General features: G+C 34.5%; 1 protein-coding gene across 2 annotated transcripts in view; it reads left to right on the plus strand.

The window, feature by feature from the left end:
• Positions 1 to 22791, plus strand: part of LOC106667952 (probable G-protein coupled receptor 158) — a 76606-nt gene that overhangs the window by 47675 nt on the left and 6140 nt on the right. For both annotated transcript variants that reach the window (XM_024229801.1, XM_024229802.1), the window contains exons 2-10: positions 7148 to 7403; positions 7478 to 7650; positions 7716 to 7827; positions 7885 to 8018; positions 18999 to 19143; positions 19261 to 19329; positions 20284 to 20393; positions 20451 to 20686; positions 20750 to 20994. In XM_024229801.1, coding sequence (XP_024085569.1) covers positions 7161 to 7403; positions 7478 to 7650; positions 7716 to 7827; positions 7885 to 8018; positions 18999 to 19143; positions 19261 to 19329; positions 20284 to 20393; positions 20451 to 20686; positions 20750 to 20994 — 1467 coding nt within the window. In that variant the 5' untranslated portion in view covers positions 7148 to 7160. The remainder of the gene's footprint in view (positions 1 to 7147; positions 7404 to 7477; positions 7651 to 7715; positions 7828 to 7884; positions 8019 to 18998; positions 19144 to 19260; positions 19330 to 20283; positions 20394 to 20450; positions 20687 to 20749; positions 20995 to 22791) is intronic.

Below are 22791 nucleotides of genomic sequence, written 5' to 3' on the forward strand. Positions count from 1 at the left end.
TCGTCAGAAAGATAACGAAAATATCGAGAAATATCGTCACACACGTTTTTTTAAATTGTTTATGTGAAAAGATAATAATAGAATCTGTCTATCTTTTATAATAAATCAAGAGTGTGTGGGTGAATCAAATGGTCAATATGTCTAGACCGAGGCAAAAAAATTAGAATTTTTTTATAATAAATAAATAATCGCGCCAGAAAGATGATGAAAATATCGAGAAATATATTTTCTTTCTTTTTTTGACAAAAGAAAATAATAAAGCCTGTCTACTTTTGTTATAATTGAGTAGGCATTATTTTTGTATAAATACACAAGTAATGATAAAATGGAAGGAAAATATTGAGACATGACATTACCAATCACATGAATTTTACGTTTGACGTTTCGATGTGTTTGGTAAAAAAGGAACCGTTATCGACTTATTATCTTTGACAATGGGCAAAATTGATAAATCTTGACTATTATTTTTTTTAAATTCAGTTAGAAAATGCAATTATGCCGAAATATTGTTGGGCGGAAACATTTGGCATTTCCTTATTTTTCGTAGTTGGAAACAGTAGTATTGGGAATCGGTAATTGCAACAGTTTAGGCGTCCATATGGTGCTCATCACTAAAGGTCCCGATATAACCTATCTTTTGCGGACCCTATAAAAATTACTATTATTATTTATTGAAGCATAAATATAATATTTGTTATGTTGATTATATAAATACACTGCCCATAAAAAAAAAACCGACCACCTCTCTCCCGATTTTCAAAAATGCATAAATTTTGAACCATCATGTTTTCGCAAATTTTACGCTCTACATATTTTGTTCCGGAGGGCTGTTTCAAAAAATTGAACAGGGAAAACATATTTCAAGAAAACAGGTCTTGAAAGATTACAAGTTTACATTGACCTTTTGGGATGCGGAATGCTTCCGCTGTCGATAACCACTTGTCTACCTCATCAAGGAAATTCATCTTTTCCTCCCCAGTTTCACAGGTGTTGTAGCCGTTTGGCTTCGTGTAACGTATAGAAACAATAGGTTTTTTATATGGTAAAATCAGGAGAGATAGAGAGGGAGATAGATAGATAGATAGATAGATAGATAGATAGAGAGAGAGAGAGAGAGAGAGAGAGAGAGAGAGATTTCCCAAAAACCGCGAATAACTCGAAAACGGTTGAGAAATTGGATAGAGTAGAAGGTGGCCAATTGAAAGCTTATTAAATTTTCCTATCAGTTGCAATAGGGCGCCGCTCCAAGTCGATTTCTGCCTTCACAGCTCAATTTGAAGTTTTCGTAAAAAGGGCAAGAATTAACATGTTCCCGAATTTTTTAATAAGCTAGGAAAAAAATATTAAAAAACCCATCCTGGTCGGCGTAAAATTTTCTAAAAATGAGACTTAGCGCAGGTCTGTAACTTAAAAGGCCGAGAAAATATGGATTTCCAAAGTTGGCCATTTTTTCGTGCAAAATCCAGGTAGTCGGTTTTTTATGGGAAGTGTAGTTTCAAACTTTAAATCAATTATATTTCTATGATTATTCAGAAATCGTGAGATGCGGTCTGGTGTGATGTAGGTATCAGAAAAACATTTTCTTTATCGTGCCAACGTTAATATAATTGATTGAAAAAAAAAAATTTTGCATTGTATAAATTCACTTTTCCATATCCTAAATGTATTTGATAAATTTAAACAATGTTTGTAAATCCTAGTCCCTGAAGATGATCTCAATAAAGATCAAAACGTTGACACGATAAAGAAAATGTTTTTCTGAAACCTACATCACACCAGACCGCATCTCACGATTTCTGAATAATTATCGATTAACGGTCACTAATCACCACACATATATTTCTATGCTTTGTATAAGAGAAAAACTTGTCTTTCTTGCTTGCAGTACCTTTTTTAATACGTTAATAAATAATTGGCTAAAACCGTTTATTTGACATTTCCTCGTGTTTTACATAAAAATTAGTTGAATTTTAATAACCAATGTCGTCAGAAAAGGAGAAAGTTTTATAAAAATTTTACCTTTGGCAGTTTTTGTTTATTTATAAATAAAATGATATAACGTTGGTTATTGTTTGCATTAATATGTTTATTTTTGGTGAAATAAACAGTTCATAAAAAGACCTGTAGACATTTTTGTTTTGATATTATCCCTTATTTTCTGACTCAAGATTATTGGTATATATAAAAATGTAAATTGTATATCGATTATATAAATTGTCTTTCAAATATCTTTTATAAGACTTAAAATATCTTACTTCATAAATAATTAACTAGAAAAATTTTTCATGTGAAAACGAACAAATAATATATTATAGAAACGGGCGGCAGAAAAATTATTGTTAAGAGAGTATATATATTCTATAATGGAAGGGCACAGAGAGGAAATATAAATGGATCAATGTCTAAAGAGGGGTGGTTTCTCCTATTGTGGCACCTATCTACATTTCCAAGCGACCCTTTCTTCATTCTACGAAATGAATGAGACCGCCAAGAAAAGTTTTCCAACTTTTCAATATTCATAGGCGTAATTTATTGGAGTCATCAATGCGACTCCTGCTGGGGTTCCCTTTTTCCGTTTTCAGGAGCCTCTTGTCGAATCTATCCCGTCTGCGTGACTGATGGCCGTTCGGCTTTCCTCATAATAATTGTTTTATTCTTTTCCTCGGTGCTCCGCCGGGGGACCACCGAACCCATCAATCAATCAATTAATTTCCGTTGAAAAGTTTATGCTAAGCTTTTGTACAAGATCCAACTGGGATTGGGTGTTCTTTAAGTAAAATTAATGTATTCTAGCCTGATTCGTAAATGGTTTCTGTCTGGAGTAAGAACATATTGCATTTTTTTCAATGAAGATAAGTCCCATCAGCAATCTCCACAGTTCACTAATTACCATTATCCTTGTGGCAAAGTGCGCTATATTATTCACTGGCTGAAACAACTGATGATCTTTTTTTTACAAATACTGCTAAAAAAATTTTATATATTTAGGCTACACTACACCCCTACATGGTCTGATGATTATTGAACTTGTATTTTTAGACAACCTTTTAAAAGTTATTTTTAAATTATCAATAGGACAAATGTGGTCTTATATACTTTCAGAACCAAACAATGTTAGTTCTTAAATGCTAAAATGAAACAGCCTGATAATACTTAATAATATTATAACTATAATACTGTACATTTTCCCTTTTTATTGCTTATTCATGTTTATGGGATGAGTAATTTTTGGAACACATATCAGATGTTATTTTGTTTCACTTTTATTTACCTTCCGATTCACACACTCAAAGAATCTCGAACTGTACGCCAGTTGGTTAATTAAATAAAGCGAACCCTATTCGTTTAAATTTGGCAAATGTTAAAACAATATTGTCAAACAGAATGTTTTATGAAGACTCGATTGTCCACATTTTCAAAATCGACAAATTGAAACTTGTACGTCACTATTCCGATTTGGGAATATTTATAGACAAACTTTCGGTGTGGTGATTGAATCAATAGACATTCCAGAATATGTGACTATTGTCGGGAAAACAATTTTAGCCGTGTACGACCAAACAGACAAAAGAATGTGTTCAAGAATACTAAAAAAATTCCTACTGACGAAAGTCTGATTCTCAATCGTATTCCAGAATTTAACTTTTCAGGTTTCTTCAACCTTTCACAATTTTGTGGGGGGAAAACGGAATTTTTTATACAAAACTAAACAAGTTTTCAATGTTTTTTTGTTAGTGTAATCAAATTTAGAGTAGAATTAACGATAGCTGAATAGGTTAGAGCAGCGGCGTATTGAGCCGTGGGTTCGAATCCCGCTCGTGACACTAGCTTTTTCATTTCGACTAAAACCTTACATAAAAAGATTAATTAATTGAAAGAAGTAATTTGGTCAATAGACCACTAAATATAATATATTTAATAAGTAGAATTAACATTCTACAAGATACGATGGACTTATAGAATAAAGTTATGAAAAGTTTAAGTAACCTGAAAAAATTTGAATAGAATTGAGAATCAGTCCTTAAACAATGTAGACTTTTATGTCCAATTTGACCCGTAGGATTACCTCCTGAGGTATTGACGTTTGTTCACGGGGCACCTAGTATATATGTACCTCCAACTCATTTTCTCTTATCTATCTGTCAGTGAATGAGTGAGATAGATAGAAAGAGAGAAAGAGAGAGAGAGAGAGAGAGAGAGAGAGAGAGAGAGAGAGAGAGAGAGAGAGAGAGAGTGAGAAGCCAATTTGCTAAAGCTGCTGTCATATTTCAAAACTGACCGTACAGAAACTTGGAAATTAGACAACTTAACTCGTAATTTTCCACTGCCTGAGTAACTAATCAGCTATTAGCCAAACATCATCGTATCTTCATTAAAATCTGGCAGGAAAACTCACTTCAAAATTCACAGTGAACGAGATTAAATTCATGTTCAAGTTGAAATAATTGTTCAAACATAAGTTTAGACTCAGATTTAAATATTTACCGTTAATAGATTTGTTGAAATTACGTTGACTATGATTTAATCAATTAATTATAAATATCAACTGTTATTGATTTTTGTATTAAAAAGAAGCTCGCAATTTTTTACAAACGTATGACGTAATAAAACGAATTATTCATCAGTCCTGTTTCCTCAATATTAAATGAGTACCCTAGTTTTTTTTGCTATTAACAATAAATCTTTTATTTAAGACGTAAATAATAGAAAAGGCTGATGGAATTTTCAATTCTGATAAGCTATCAAAAGTACACTACACAAAATAAATATAAGTGTGTACACAAGTATATAATTTCTCCTCTACAAATATTGGGTTGTCCGGAAAATAATGCAGGATTTTGGTATTAAACAAAAAAAAAGAAACTAGTTACTTTAAAGCAATGTTCTTTAATCAAAATAATTTCCCATACTCTCAATACATTTCTCCCAACGTGTTGGTAACTTATTAATTCCGTCTGAGTAGAATTCAGAATTTTTAGAATTGATAAAGTCAATAAATGCATTTTCCAGTTCCGTTTGATTTTTGAATATTATGTGTTGTAAGTAGTGGTCCAGGTGTCTAAAAAAATGGTAGTCAGTAGGCGAGAGGTCCGGAGAGTAGGGTGGGTGAGGCAAAGTTTCATAGCCAAGCTCCAATAATTTTTGTGACGTTACACGTGACACATGTGGTCGAGCGTTGTCATGCAACAAAATGGGCCCTTTCCGATTGACCAAAGAGGGCTTCATTACTGCCAATTTCTGATGCATGGTATTAATTTGGTTACAGTATGATTCAGCATTGATGGTTTCGCCAGGATTTAAGAAGCTGTAGTGTATTAAACCAAATGAAGCCCACCATACCGTAACCATTACCTTTTTTTGATGAGTTGGGGGCTTTGGAAAATGTATTGGAGCTTCTCCTTTGTCGAGCCACTGTCCAGAACGTCTAGTGTTATCGTAGAGAATCCACTTTTCGTCACATGTAACAATTCTGGCCAGAAATGGGTCATTTTTGTTTCGACAAAGAAGTGATGCACAAACATAAAAGCGCTGATTTTTTGGCGATCGTTTAATGAGTGTGGAACCCAATTTTCGAGTTTTTTCACTTTTCCAATCGCCTTGAGGTGGTCAGCGACGGTCGTTTTACTGACTTTGAGTTGCTCTGCAAGTTCTCGAACAGTTGTTTTGGGGTTTTCTTCCACCACTGATCGCAGAACATCATCATTAAGAGAGGAAGGCCTTCCACGACCTTCTTCATCTTCAAGGCTGAAATCTCCCTCCCGAAATTTTTTAAACCACCTTTGCACAGTGCACTCATTAACACAACCCTCGCCCCAGACTTGGTTAATGTTTCTAGCCGTTTGGGCTCCGCTTCGGCCGAGTTTAAACTCGTAAAAGAAAATCGTACGAAATTCTCGCTTTGACATTATAAGGATGACTGAATTATTTCCAAGTAGCGGAATGCTACAGAGGTAAACAAACCTGTAAACGTAAACAGAATATTTTATATAGATTTTTTTTAATGAAAACTTAAAATCCTGCATTATTTTCCGGACAACCCAATAATAAGTATTTGCTGAAATATGCCCTATTAAACAAATTTGCACTGATCGATCATCTTATATCATCACTTAAATTAAAAATTTGTTTTACATTTATTCTGTCTTATATGATAATAGTTTAAATTTTATCATTTAGCTTGACCGTATAACTCCGTAAATCTCTTGAAACTTATAAACCAGGAAAGATTTGATTTACCCAAAGCACACAAATGGTTCGGCACAAGAGAAGTTTGAGAATTATATGTTTAGGAAAGGTACCTACTGATAAATTCTGGCTTCAGGAATTTCTTAAGAAATATTTTATGATTTTCCTTTTACCTACTACTTGACCCTAAACTCACTTTCATCATCAGTGGAGCCTCTCGATCCACCTGCTATCGCACAGAGGCGGAGGTGCCCCAAGGAGGTATTTTAAGACCCATCATCTACATTGTATACACTGCAACCTCACTGAAGCCATCCTCACCACCAGATGAGGCTGCAATTCTTCGTACTCTCCTCCTAATTTTTACCATGAACTTGGAAAACATCACCTCACATCATATCCCTCTCCGACCAGCTAAATCGCTGCTACATTCGGCTAAACAAGAAAGACTAAAAAAAACACCTCCAACTTTTTTAAATGAAGCTGGACGATAAAATCGACTGCTAAACTAGCGCGCGTTTGGAGTCATTTGGATATACATTACATTTGAAGTTCAACCAGAGAAACCTACAGTATTCTCATGTATCCAACATGTATCATCCACAACGGTCTTATCAACCTGTTCTCTAAGTCGGTAAAAACAAGTACAAGGAGTTTCACAAACGATTATCCTATTATTCAAAATCTCTTGTTAGAAACTTATCTCCCCGAACCATTCAAGATAACCCTCTCTGTAGATTGAATAGCCACTGGCCTCGCGACCTTTTAAGAGACAGTGAAAGTAAATAACATAAATGGTTAGGACTGCTACTGTAGAGTAGTTTTTCTTCTCATTTCCATGTTGTAACCTAATAAACGTCAAATTTGTTTTGGCAGCTTTTTAATAACTTAATGTGCACCACATTTCGTCCCTTTTTTATAGATAATATTGAAGTTTCAATGGAGTGATTGCTTGTTGCAGGGTTTGTGATGCGATGCTGTGGGGTGTAGTAGTGCTTCTCTTCTCATGCACGTTATCAACAGAAGGTGAGGGAGAAGACTGCGAGACGAAAGAACTGCCGACGATATCCCTCCAGGCTGACCGGTTGTCGTCGCGTGTTTTGGATTCGGCAACCGCTTTCGACCAAAATGCGAAACCGCATAAAGAATGGGCACAGTCCCTTCTGTCCACGGACCCGGAACCGGTCTCGGTCCTATTCAGGATCGGATCAGACCCGGTAAAAACGAAAAACAAATGTTTTTTTTTCTTGTTTGTTCTTTCTTTATTGTGACGGCCTTGTCTTTGTTAAAGGCGAAAGTTCATTACCGTGGCGGAGGAGCGAATAGCACATCGCAGGCCTATTTGAATTCCCTTCATAAGCTCAACGCGACAAACCCTACCGCGGGTTCATGGACCCATCCGTTTTTCGACTGCTCTCTACGACTGTGGGTTTTCGGATATGTTTCTCCGCTCAGTGAAAACAGGTCAACCAAAATCCCCCCCAAATATATAAATAAATAAAACTATTTAATTTTGTTCTATTTCACAGAGGCGTAGTCGGACTCTACTACCCGTTAGCTAGAGCTGAATTGGACCAATGCAATGACGACTTGATGCCCGCGCTGCCCGGTGGGCCGAGATGCGATCCGCTTTCCACAACGGTATTCACCTTGGTGCAAAAATAGACATTTTAATTGTTTTCCCCTTTGCATTTTCAGTGCGTTCCCTTGAGAGGCTACGGTACTGAAAGAGGAGGATTTAGATGTAACTGCCTACCTGGCCACTCGCCCATGAACTTATCTAGAGAAGATCTCTACAGTGATTGGGCTCCAAATGACGGAAACGTATACAGGTGCGAAAGATGCTTTTTATAAAAATAATTCACCTTGTAAAAACGTTATAAATTGCAATAAGTTCAAAAACCTCTAAGCATATGCCTGCTGTTCCGTTATTATTTATTACAATTAATTAAGGTTTTTAGTTGAGATGAAAAAAAGTCAATGGCACGAGTGGGGTTGAGATAGGAAGTTGATGTCCGAGTGGATCGAGGAAACGATAGCTCAAATGGTAGAGCAGCGGCGTATCTAGCCGAAGATCGTGGGTTCGAATCCCGCTCGTGCCATTGACTTTTTTTCATCTCAACTAAAAACCTTAATTAATTGTAATGTATTAATTGGTCAAGCGGACCACGAAATTAGTGAATTTATTTATTCTTAAGTATATTACGAAAAAGTTCTCAAGTAATATGGTCTGACTATCATTAACATAACTTTTATATATAAGTAGTAGAAAAAAAAAGCATAAAGTTGTGCATAAGTGTGCAAATTAAATCTGGAACATAACACAATACAATACAAAAGGAGGGCGTCGGTGGCCGCAACGGTTTAGGCGTTGATACGGCGCTCATCACTGTAAGGTAAAGGTCCCTGGTTCGAATCCAGCGGCCCTGCATTCAAACCCGACATACTTACAAATGTTTGTTTTTCAAAAACACCGGCACCATGAGGGTTGATATAACCTCTGCTGTTACGAACCCTCGTAATATGTTAATATACATATAAACATAATAAAAACATCACAAATTATTTAATGCCACAAATGACAACTTTATTCAAACATTCGGTCATGAGAGATTGACACATGGAGACTTACTTTTGGGAAAAACAGGCATACACCGAATGTCAGTCCGACATGTGTATATTTATTCCTTAAAAAAATAGACTAGTTTTGCTGCTGTTTCTGCATAATTTCAGTTATCTGGCATCGTTCTTAATTAGTTCGGACGAGCTTCATTCTACTATAGTCACATCTTTTTGACAAATGGTCTACACGCCTTTTCAACTGAGCGAAACTATTTGAACATTCAAGTGATATGTTTAATCTGCTTGCCCATATCTGACTTTATATCATGACATTATAATAACATTTGTTTGTATTTCCGCACTCGTTTTAAACATATAAGTACAAATAGTAAATGAATTATTGACGGACAAGAAACATAATTATATGAAAACAAATTAGCACCTCTTGGAACTTTTACTTGCCTCTTACTTATTGGCTGTACTTTATCTTATAACGCCGGTTCTAAAAATTTACGATAAGAATACGAAATTAAAAAAACTTCTTCTTCAATCACAGAGTGGGAAATTTTCGTTATATGCTACAGTAAACTTTTTATACTACTTACTCCACGCATATAAAAAAATATTAGTTTCGACCGTGTAAAACATTTTAACTTTTTAAAAATCCTCAAATATGGACACAACAGAAACATGCTATTTCAACTTTTCTTTTATTATTAACAATTTTAGCTCGTCACGAAAATCAATAACATCAGGGACCTACTAATAATATTATTTCATCATGATGAAGTCATTGTTCCATATTCATGACGAAATGCCCAATTCACGCTTGCATGATAAATGACCTTCTCCCCGTCTTGAATATATTTAAGATGTACTCAAAGCTTATCGCTTTTTTTCTGATACTACGAACTCTTAATTCGCAATGGAATATATTATAAATAAATAGATTTGCCATAAAGTTAAACTTTAGCGATTTGCCGTTCAATAATTTAACAATATTTCAAATTTCGCACCTAAATCTAATCTAATCAAGTGTTAGACATAATGAATGTTAAATATATAAATAATATTGTATTTATATATATAATTACATGCTAACGTAATAATAATATATTAACGTTAATTACTTTTTCGGCAATACGAAAAATCAAATTGGGACAGGTATAATTTAACAGATTTTAATTATAATTCTTTCCATTGTTCTAGAAAATTAAAGGGGGCTGAAATATGTATTGCAAAATTATGTTATACGGTATTTACCAATTCGGGAAGATAAAAATTAAATAAATTATACGTGAGAATTTTTCGAGTATACTTCCTTAGTAGAGATATTCAAGCACTAGCAATAATACAAATGCGTGTTTTTTCCGTGAAGTGGGGTCAAGAATGTGGGCGCTTAGAAAAACACCTTTTTCATTTTTTTGCTAACGTTTCGACCTTTATTCGGGTCACCTTCAGGGCATAAAGTGTGGTGATATTCTTGTGGTGTGATATAGTTGTGTAAACTAGTTATGCCAGAAAATTGTTGTCTCACAACACAAACATGACACCACAAGAATATCACCACACTTTATGCCCTGAAGATGGCCCGAATAAAGGTCGAAACGTCGGCAAAAAAATGAAAAAAGATGTTTTTCTAAACTACCTCATTCTTGACCGCACATCACGAATCAAACAAATTAATAATACAAATGTTTGTTTTTATTGTTGGCATATAATTTAGTACATATTTTAATTAACGACGACAGACCGAACGACATATAACCACTACTCGGACAAAGTGATAGATATTTCCTCTCTGAAGATGGCGCAATGCCGAAACGCGTTTCAGTATTTCAACAAATCTGTGACGGACTCCGGTAAAATGACCCAGTGCCAGTCCAACAAATGTTTTTTGTTTTTTTATCGGTGACCTATATCCAGAAATTAGATTGATTACAAAACTGGTTTAATGAATTAATTAGCAAAAGTATGAGCTATTTTTATACGATTGGAGAACAGTTTTACCACTTTTCCAACATGAGGCTCGCGATTACAGCGATATGCCGTACAAGTTCCGAATCCAACTGAAATGACAAATTGGACGCTGTTTTATCTATTGATCCGATTGGAATAGAGTATAATGACCTACGGGGTAACCCGATAAATCTAATGGGCGTCACCGAGGGTCAAAGTGACTGGTAGCTCGAGGCCCTAATCAAGTCCGGTCGAGTTTGTGCCTGCGACTGATCTTGCTCATCCATGGTAACAATGGGGGAAATTATATAATTAATTTTCTCAGAACTTCACTTGTCGAAGTGGTACTGACATTCATTTCCAAGTGTAACTGAACTTTTACTTGTTTTCTTTGTATCTTAATCATTATATTCTAGGCATGTGTATCTAGTAATCTTACTAGAAGAATATAGATTTAAACACCATTCGTAAAACATGAATCCGTTTTGTACCGAAATATTATGTAAAAAAGAGAGGAAAATACTCGCCAGAAAAGAATTCAATCTCATTCTATTATCAGTCAAACTTCTATTATTTTCCCTCAATACAAGGATATGCCGAACGTTGTGAAGAAGGGCTTATCAATTCTTTCTTATAAGATTGTTCAATCTACCGAAAAATTGCCTAGAATTTTTTTTCTGAGCTCTAGTTCAATTCCAATCTTTTGTAATACTTAGTACGCAAATTATACTTTTTAGAAATGATATAAGCGAATACAAAACAATATGGTTTATAAAAATGATAAGAAAAACACAGCGTACATCAAATTCTAAGTTCTAACAAAAATCAGTGACTTTGTTTTTTAAGCTTAAAAATAAGGTTTAGGTTATCACGATAAATTTGAAAATGCCGGCTCGACGGTAATTGGTGAAAGAAAAGAATGGAAGGGAGAAGCAAGAGAGAAAACGGCAGATCGGACCGTGCTTTCGAAAGGACGTAACCAGAAGTAAGAAAAGCAGAAGAGCCATGAACATTGACTACCTTCTTAGTCCTAAAAAATATTTTTCTTGTTTCCTTGTTAGCATATGCTTATATGTATTCGAGTTTTTTTTTTTTTTTTTTTTTTTTGAAAATTAAGATTATTAGATTAAATTAAGATTAAGATTATTTTTATTAACCCATTTCCTTTTTCGTATTCAATTGACCAAGTTACTTCTTTCAATCAATTATTTATTCTGTCTAAGGTCTTGGTTGAGATAAAAAAGTCATTGTCACGAGCGGGATTCGAACCCACGTTTGAAAATGGCAAAAAGAGGGAGAATTCGAACGGTTGTAGGTTGAGATGGTGAGTTGGGGTCCGAGAGGATCGAAGTCACGATAGCTCAAGTGGTAGGGTAGCGGCAAATTTAGCCGAAGGTCGTGGGTTCGAATCCCGCTCGTGACACTGACTTTTTCATTTCAACCAAAACCTTACATAAAAATGTTAACTAATTGAAATAAGTTATTTGGTCAATCAGACCAGTAAATATAATGGAATTAATGAGTAATACGAAGTATAACTTCACTGACAGCTCCCCGTGGCCACTTCATATGTCGCCGAGAATCGAATCCTGATTACACGACATTTGAAAAATTGCAAAAAGAGGGAAAATTCTAAAGGTTGTAAGTTGAGATGGGGAGTTAGTGTCTGAGTGGATTTAAGTCTCAATAAGTCAAGTGGTAGAGCAGCGGGTATTTAGCCGAAGGTCGTGGGTTCGAATCCCGCTCGTGTCTCTGACTTTTTTATCTCAACAAAGACATTAGAAAAATAATTATTGATTATTTTTATTTTAGTTAAGTTTTTGCAAATTTATGCTAATGGCAAAAGGCTTAATTTTATTTTCTGTTTTTCTATAAACTGTTAGTTTTTTCCAATCATAGCTATTATCATTTGACCACAAGTTCAATTTAAAAATAATTTCTCTCAGTTTTCCAATTCTTGGAGGGATCCACAAGAAATTAGCATCGATATAAGGTTTTATTTGTGGCACAATTTTATAATTACTTCATGGTGGAAAACGTGAAGAAAAAGAAGAAAATTGTAATTAAATAAAACATTAATGATATCGATATTTCTAGTTCGCTTAAGGAAATAGGCTTTAGCATAAAAATAGATCTCATAAGTAAAAGTTGTTAATAATAGAAGACAGTTTTAAAAAATTTCTAAAGTAACCAAATTGCCGACACTCCACAGTACTCTACACCATTCATATACCTTTCCAAACAAACAAGCACATGAAAGTGTACAGATTAATTATACATTTACAAAGTACCTCGACAGTTTGGAATGGTTCGAAAAACTTGCAGTAGCAACCTGAATTATCGTGTATAAGCGGTTAATACCGATGAAACCAAATAAATATCTAGGTAAGTCTCTAAAGATTTACTGTATTTAATATTCTGTTTATTCAGTACAATAATGCCTGGGCCGACGATGGCCGCAACTGTTTGTTGACACGACGCTCATCACTGTAACGTAAAGGTCCCGGGTTCGAATCCAGCGGCCCTGCATTCGAAGCCGACATACTTACAAATGGGCTTTTTTTCAAAAACGCCGGCACCGTGAGGGTTGATATAACCTCTGCTGTTGTGAACCCTCGTAAAAATAAATAAATAAAATAGTGCCTTTTTTCTACATGACGTATCTCCAGGGGGCCCAAACGAAACAATGATACTTTGAGGATTTATGGAAGTTTCATGGTGAACAAAAAGGTTTTATAATCATAGGTCCTCAAATAAAGCTTTCTATGAGAAAATCGCAAAAATCTGTAAAGCCTGTGTTTGCTTGTTTTCATGTTGTTTTTTGTTTTTTCAAGAATTTCTCCTAAATGGCATTATGTCCCTAAATATGTATCAAAAAAGCTTATTCGAGCATTAAATTTTGAGTAAAATGAGACCAACCGGACGTTTTTAGTATAACCCGTTGCCGAGATATGATTTGTTTAAATATAATAACCACTTTTTTCGAGAAATAAAACAAATCCTTTTTTTAATATTTAGTGCCATATTGATCAAATTACTTCATTCAATTAATTAATCTTTTTATGTAAGATTTTTGGTTGAAATGAAAAAGTTAGTGCCACGAGCGGTATTCGAACCCACGATTTTGGCTAAATACGCCGCTGGTCTATGACTTGAGCTATCGTGACTTCCATCCACTACATTTTTCAAACTTCAATTTTTTCAACGTTTTTTCAGTGTTAACACTTAAAATAAACGTAGAAAATTAAATTCGATGAAAAATGAGACCAACGCCACCTCATAGGCACTGGAGCCCATTAAACAAAGTCAAGTTTACTGTTACAGTATCAGTAACTGGAATAAAGTTTAGAATGCTTTTTCTTGAGCAATTTGAATTCCGCCTTTATCAGTTGACAAATTTAACTTAGTATGCTTATTGACAACGTCACCTATGACTTTAACCTTAAAAAGCATACTTGAGCGATTTTACTGGGCATCAATAAGGCTTTTGATTGTGTTTGGCAAAATGGGCTTGCTTACAAATTAATCCATAACAACTTTCAAACGTATTTAATAAAACTGCAGCTCTTATTCAATTGACCGAACGCTTTAGAAGCCACTATTTAGGTACCATATTAAGGTAGCAGCTGGTGTTCCTCAAGGTTCTGCGCTGGGATCAACTTGTTTCTTAATTGCTTGTGTGATATGATAAAGTTGGCCCTATTTGCTGACGACGCTGCCCTCTTTACGACCTTGTGGCGCACCTGCACTATCGCTAAGAGGGCAAGAAAGTTTTTTTTATGGTTTAAGGTAGTTCCAGATTTGTGTTAAGGTCCTATCTTAGGCTTTGAAATTTTTTAGATATGCCTGTCTGTCTGAAAGAATGATAATAGCTTGAAAAACGGTTGGGGTGGGGCAGAGGGCCATGCTCAAAGTCCCCGTTATGCCTAGCACATGCCATTTTCCTACTTTGAGCCGACCGTATACCATAGAAGAGCTCTAGATTTAACTTCTTTTGGTTTATATTTCCAATCAGTTCCATTTTCAATAATTATTTTTTATGATTTTTCAAAACCTAGTCTTCTACTCTTCAAAGTCTCTGATAAGTCAGAACCTGTTTTAGCCATATACAGTTCCTAATATTGATTAACCTGACAGTGTAGGTGCTAAAGATAATAAACTAAAAAAGTCATATTTATAGATAACTCCTCTTAGAGTTATAAAGTGATATTTGTTGATAACATGACAAAGCTCTTTCAGTTGTATGAGAAAAAGTTGGTCCTATGGTGTATTCTGAGATTTTTCTGTATGGCCTGGTGGGTGATGAAACTGGAATTTGGTCGTCACCGATCATCGTGGTCTGCCTATACTTGCTGTGTGGATCTGTTTGGAATTTCGCCATCTTCAATTTCAAGTATCACAGACTCATCACTGAAGATAGCGAAATGCCGTATGGGGTATGTTTTAAAAGGTCAATTTCTGATGGTCAGGTGAGAAATTACTCCTTTCATTAATTTCAGGAAAAATTGTTCGTCCAAATGTTTCGGTTAAGCAAAAGTAGTTAAACTATATGAAAAATAAAAAGAGAGGATTAGTTCCATAGACCACTGATCGAAATCAAGTAATTTACTTAACTAGAAAATGGCGATAGGCCACTTTTGTCTGAGAATAGATTTAAGAAGGGGGATACGAACTTTGTAAAAGTATAGAAACTAAAATTTCACAACTCCTGTTAAACAGAATATCAAGCCTATTTTATTACAAAGCACAACCACTGCAAAAGTGAACTTGACTTCAAACAGCACCCACCTCCATCCCTCAGATAGTATTTAGATACAAACCAAACCATATCAAATAACATCGGCCTATTTCATTCTTTGTTTTATTGTCACAAATCAATCTAGTAATTAAAACTAAATGTTAATATGTATTTCATCTAAATTTTGTATTTATAAAACTATCTTAAAGTTTGAATGTTACAAATAAATTCGTGTTTGGTTTACATATGTGCAATCCGTCAGGAATATTAAATAACTTTTACCATACATTAGTTTGTTTAGAACCACACCAATCTAGGTTTTGGAAAATTAAACTGGAAAACGAATCGAGTAACTCGGAGAATGTTTAATTAACCTCTAGGTTGTTCCTGTAAAGCAATAAGTTTTACCAATTTGCATAATTGCAAAACTTAAGCGCATGGAATATTTGAGATATATTTGTTAGAAATTCTCTATATATTCTTTTAATCTTTGAATTACAGGCCCGTATTGTTTAAAGGGAGAAACCTGAATAATTCACTAAGCAATTAAAATGCAAATAAAACACGCAATACGTTCATGAATACCGTGAATTAAATTAAAATTCATTCTTGAAGCATTTTTAGTTTATATTCTTATAATTCCTCTTTTTTCTTTATATTTCTGTGTGGTATGGACTCGACTATAAAGGAAAGGTCAAAAATATTATCTAGAATATTGTTTAATATAGGTAGGTAATTATTAACAGCGGTTTTTTTAAGTTTTAGGACCGGCAAACTACAATGTGATCGCCAGTCCTCTCTTTCCTAGCTTTGTATTTCATTTCTTATCTTTCTCGCGTTTTAAACCTACTAATTTCTCTTATTTTTTCTCCAGTCAAGTTATAATGTGTTATGATATAACGGTTATCCTATTGCTAGCATCGTCAATTTCCGATAAAATAAAACAAATGCATAGAAACTAGATAAAAGCATGACATTAGCATTCACAATACCCCATAGTATTCGATATCCCTCGGGGTAATTGGGGATATGCCCCTCTATTCACGCTAATAAATTACATTGACACTACCTCAGAGTAAACGAAATTTCTTTGGATAATTCATAATTCGAGATAAACCCTGTCATTCACGCTAACAAATTACATTCACACATTGATTCACCCTACCCCAGAGGTCTCGATATTCCTCGTGGTTATTGGGAATAAAACCTGCCGTTCACGCAAACAAATAACATTCACACATTCTATCTCACTACCCTAGAATATTCGATATTCCTCAGACTAATTGCCGGATCAACACGCAAATAAATACATTCGTTCCAAGGTACAAGGTACTGAGATCTATATACGATTAAAAATATTTATTTCCCTGAAATATTCGATCAGCGATCTGTGCCTCCTGCCGGCATCAGGGCCACGTTGTTCAAGAAGAAAGTTTTTATCAACCCATGATATTCGTTCGGCATTAAAAAAAAACTAATTGCGAAAAACTTCGATCCGTTAATTAAATTAGCCTTGCTTAATAAACTCGGATAGTTTAATTTATCAATATCAATCAGTTGAAAAGATGGCTACCTTCTTGTCTTATATAATTTGAGAGTTGGTCATATTCAAGAGGCACATAAGGTTTCAGAACTGTGATTATGTAGCTGTTCATAATAGAAAGTCTTTATTTTATTTTACTAATGTTAAAGACAAATCTATTTTTTATCAATATAAATTATATTACATCAAATTTTCTGTAAAACTCTAATAGCTAGTTTACAAATAGTATAAATAGTCAAACTATTTATAACTTTGCGGATCACTAATTAACAACAGGAATGGATGCAAAGAAACAATACCTGCTAACTATGACAGAGGTCAAGGTGAAAGAATTCAATACAACAAGCTTAAAAAATAAGGCTGAAATAGATTCAAAACGTGAACAGAAAAATGCACACAAAAACAACAAGAAAAACATCACAATACAACCAAGGAATAATAGCGAACCCTACGAAATGTACAACTTCGACCTACAAAATATTTAAAAATTGTCTGGTTACAAAATATTTGTTTTGTACAGTACTTGAAAATAAATGGATGTAGGAATCAATTGAAGCTTGGACCATCTCCCGGCTTAGTGTTGAAGTTTGGCTTCGACATCTAAGTCACTTAGCTCAATGATTTGCGAGTCATCAGCCAAATATGCATCAATCGTCCACTCTTAAATGACCTTAAACGTAAACCAGCGAGAATAGGTTGGCCCAGTAAAGTGAAAAATGTGGATTTATTTGTACTTTTTTTATTCCATAGGGCAAATAAGTGCTCAGTACCGCCCTAAAGAAAAGGTTAACTAACCTAATTATGGGTCTGTAGAATACTTTCACAACAGAAATATACAAAAGTTCATGTATATGTTCACTTACGCAAACATTTAACATTAGCAATTACGTAGAAAATCTATTTTTTCACAGGACGTAGGGAGTACTCTCCAGTGTTTAAAACGTAAGACGAAATCGCTCTCTATATCGGACCAAGACAAGGACATGTTTTGATCCGATGACTATTGCTATCGGGCAGAGTTTGTCCTTCTTCGGGGATAACTACAGCCTTTTTCTATACTTCATATTCCTCATTCTTTCATTCCTGGTTGATCAAACTATACCGTGTATGTTTTGATTCCAAAATTTTATTTGCTTGTAGCAGTAGGTCGGCATTGATAAGTGGAAAAGCCTTGTACCTCGTTGCCTCCAGTTTTTTTTCTTTTCTCTTCTATATATATAAATATATTCTTTCTAACAAAATTTCTAAAAAAATCAGGGCGAAATGGAATATATGTAGAATGAAAAGAAATGAATAGAGTGAATCTATTTTTGACTCACCATAGGATAAAAGCTTCCAAAATTGATACAATTACGTAACAGCCTCAAATATTTTTGACGAACGAACGCTAAGGATAATGCAAATTGCGTTTGTATGCTAATCGAAGGAATGTGTGGTGTTTAGTGACCGTTAGTCAATGATTATTCGGAGATCGTGAGATGCGGTCTGATGTGACGTAGGTTTTAGAAAAAACATTTTCTTTATCGTGCCAACGTTTCGATTTTCATTGAAATCATCTTCAGAGCTCAAAGTTTTTGTTTTCCGTGTTGATGTGTCATTCTTGTGTGTGTGCACACTCTCAACACTTTGACCCCTGAAGATGATCTCAATAAAGATCGAAACGTTGGCACGTTAAAGAAAATGTTAAACCTACACCAGACCGCATCTCACGATCTCTGAATAGTCATTGATCGAAGGTTTTCTCTAAAACCAAAACCAACTCTAACCCCATTTTGTTCCTATGGTGCTTCGAAAATTGGCTCACGCTGTATAAGATAATATAATATATCATCATGTAGGATCGGCCTCTATTACTAAACAATTACATAAATATATAGAATTTTTTAAATCCTAAATTGTAATATTACGTGTTTTAATTTTTATTCAGTTGAAATATCAAACCAAATCATAAGAGTTCAATTTGACGATAAAAATTTTCAGAAAGGATAAAAAAAGGTAAATATATTCCAGGTGTGTGCCGAACTGTGCTTACGATTCAAGTTGCCTGGCCGAGCCTCGTTTTGATCTCAAAGCGACCGTTATTTGCGCTCAAATTGCCTCGATGATAGGAACGATTGCTACAGGGGCTCTCATATTCAAAAGGAGAAAATGCAAGGTAATCGCAATTTATAGCTCCATAACCGTGGGTACATGTGTTCGAAATGTACTGTAATTGGACGAATACGATACGTCTTTATGTACGAAATTTACTTATTTATTTTTATAATTACAGCTAGTGGCTGCTGGGATGTGGACAATTCTTGAAACGCTACTTTTAGGCATCCTACTTCTCTACGCTGCTGTAAGTGTAATAAATTATTTTTTATTAAAATGAATAATTAACTGTACTCAAAGATTCCCCTCCAGTCAAATTTGTTTCATAGCTTAACAATGGTTTTACGTTATTTTGATGTTCGTTCACCTTGTTAAACAGCTGTATTAGTTTAGCTATATTTTCATAAGTCTTCGGTTAGTCTGTCTGTCTGGCTTTCTGTTTGTCTGTCTCTCTCTATCTCACTCTCTCTCTCTCCCTCTCTCTCTCTCTCTCTCTCTCTCTCTCTCTCTCTCTCTCCCTCTCTCCGTCACACATGCACACGCACATACACACACTCTCTCTGCTTCATTTTCTTTCTCCTTCCCCCCTTTTCTCTTATTCACTCTTTCTCTCTTCACTCTGTTTATCTTTTTTGCTTATTAATAGGTGTATACGTTTTCCCTAATAATGAGAGCGACGTTTCGGTCCTTATGCCAGAATTATTGCCAATCTGATTTATTTAATATATGATAACTAACTACAAAAACAACATGTAATTAATTAAATCATAGATGGATTTAAAACCTTTTTTTAAACTAAAAAATTAATAAAAGTCATCAATAATAAATTACATAATATCAATAGTTCTGCCGATAGTACATTCAAAATTATGAAAGTCTATGGGTTAAAAAACATACGTTACAGTTGAAAAATCATAACACAAATACCTTCTATACAATCCAAAAAATATTTATGCAGGTATTGGTTTATGTACATCTATTTCAAACAATTCTAACTGAATAAAATTCTCGATCTGCTTCATCTGATATCTCTTCTATTGGTATCATAGCTGATATTGTCATTTCCAGTCAATTGTCAAACAAGGAAAACATGTTGTCAATAGTAATCTATCTCATGGTTGTTTTTGTATGTTTTTTAATAAAGTTTGTTCTTATGCATCATTAGGGTTTTGTTTTCTAAATTTAATATGCCTAATTCCAGATGGTTCCTTTATCTTTCGAAGCATCGGTGGAAACTTGCATCATCGTCAGGTGGATTCGAGAGCTCGGATTTATAATTTGCTACGGAGCAATAATTTTAAAATTGTACAGGTAAATGGAAACGAATTTTTATACACCGAGAATTTTTTTTTAACGATTGTATTCCAGGATCCTGATAGAGTTCAGGACGAGAAAGGCGCACAGGTGGGTGGTAAGGGACAAAGACTTGCTCAAATATTTGTTCGGTATGGTGATTGTTATGTTTACCTACTTGGCCGCGTGGACCGCGACAAATATCAATTTCGTCGAAGAGGGATTTAGCATAGTCGCGATAGGTGTGACCGAGGGAGGTGAGTACTTCCAGACCTGCAAACCACTCTGGTGGGATTACGTTACTCAAGCGGGTAAGTTGATCGACCCAGGTATTAAACGGCCGATTGTTAAAATAACTGCCTTTGCTCTTTTAGGAGAGATTGTGTTTTTACTATTCGGCCTTCATATCGGCCTGGCTGCGAGAAATGCTACCGTGCAGTACCTTGAACTTAGGTACCTCTTGGGAGCTGTGGTGATTGAAGCCCTCATCAGTTCGTTTTATTACGTAGCTCATGCTTCCTTGTGGAGCACTCTTCATCCGAATCACGCGTACATAATTGCGTTCATCAGATGTCATTCCACGTCGACAGTTGTCCTTTTACTAATTTTCGCACCAATTGTAAGTAGTTTTCTGTTTAACATTTGAACTTTAAGATAGAGCAGGGATCGGCAAATAACAACCCGCGGGCCAAATCCGTTGTTTTCAATTCAGCCTCACTAGTTAATACTGATTTATACAAAATAATTGTACAATTTTACCGGAAATAAGTAAATCAAATAGTTCTGTAGATTTGGGAGTACATATAGCCGCTAGTAGCTTATAGTCGAAATGTATTCGTAAATTCTGTTATTACTGTTTCCTAGTGTTTTTCATTACCTTAATACTTCATTTTAACATAGTTACGAGGAACGTTATGACAAAAAAAGTGTATTTTTTTTAAATTGTTAACACAAAGGTTTTTGCGATTTATGATTATTTTTAATTATTCCATACATGTATTTAGTAGTCATAATTGACCTGATGATTGTTTTAATTAATTATACTTTTTAATCTAAGGTCTTGGTTGAGATGAAAAAGGAAGTGTCACGAGCGGGATTCGAACCTACTTCCTTTGGCTCAATACGCCGCTGCTCTAACGACTTGAGCTGTCGTGACTGCAGTTAGACTTCAAGCTTCGTGGGTTCGAATCCCTCCAGGCTGTCCGGGTATCACTCACGTAAAAGAATAGTTAATTAAAATTTATTTTTAGTGTGTGTTATTTGGCGACTTGTAGTTAAATAATTTGTTGAAGTAGTAAGGAGCGGTCAGGAATGAAGTATTTTAGAAAAATACATTTTTTTCATTTTTTTGGTGCGTTTCGAGCTTTTTTCGGGTCATCTTCAGGGACTGAATGAATTACAAAACGTATGTTGACTGCGACAATCATGAAAGGGCAGGGAGAAAAATATTTCATTAATTTAAAAAATTAAACGCCTAAAAATATCCCAAAAAAAATATCTTTTGAAATAAGAGTAAATTTAATATTTTTGGCTTGAATGAGGGGAGTGTCAAAATATAAATTAGGGTCAAAATTAGTTCATTCGATACTCAACAGAATCAACCAACAAAATAAGATCCAAAAATATTTAAAACATTGGTATTAATGTTATAGATGCTATATATGTTGTCATATAATATAAGTTTTCTGTTAATATTGTGTAATTGACAATTTACGAAAACTTTTGACTCCTTGTAACTATATTAAAAATTGAGACAAAATAGCATTAATAATTTAAGAAAAAACACGATTAGTATACAATGTATGTGAACAGTCATTTCTAAGATGAAGTAAGTAAAATCTCCAAACAGATTAAAATACTAACAAAAATTAATTATTTGGCCATATGATCAAATATTGACTCAAAATAAAAATAAAAACATTTGCCGACCCTTGCCATCGAGCATGCTTATAAGTTATAACTATATTCAATCAGCAGTAATAAAATAATTTAATTTTACACATTTGACTGTATGAAAAGTCAAATAGGATGTTAAATAATAACAAATATGTGACCTGTATTCTCTCCACTTCAACCAAATTCCCATACTGTGTGGACCTGAGACTTTACATGGTCAAGAGACGTGGAGCCCGCACACTGGTTTCAAAAGGCGCTACTAACTCCAGATTACTTGACCGCCGATCAAAACTATCCCTAAAGCAATGAATGACTTATATACAATGCAACATTACAACGCACATGAACTTACTCTTGGTTACAACCAAAAGCTCTATCTTCGGAAAATAATCACTGTTTCTCCTATAGCCGAAACTTCACCATACACAATTCAACATCTTTTCTTTCTTTTTTTACTTACAACTGTAAGAAAATTTCATATACCACGTTACCAGTTCCTTGTTTGATAAGAGGATGCTCA

The sequence above is a fragment of the Cimex lectularius genome, unplaced genomic scaffold, assembly GCF_000648675.2.
Source record: "Cimex lectularius strain Harlan isolate CLEC.00 unplaced genomic scaffold, Clec_2.1 scaffold431, whole genome shotgun sequence".
In the NCBI taxonomy this organism is placed as follows: domain Eukaryota; kingdom Metazoa; phylum Arthropoda; class Insecta; order Hemiptera; family Cimicidae; genus Cimex; species Cimex lectularius.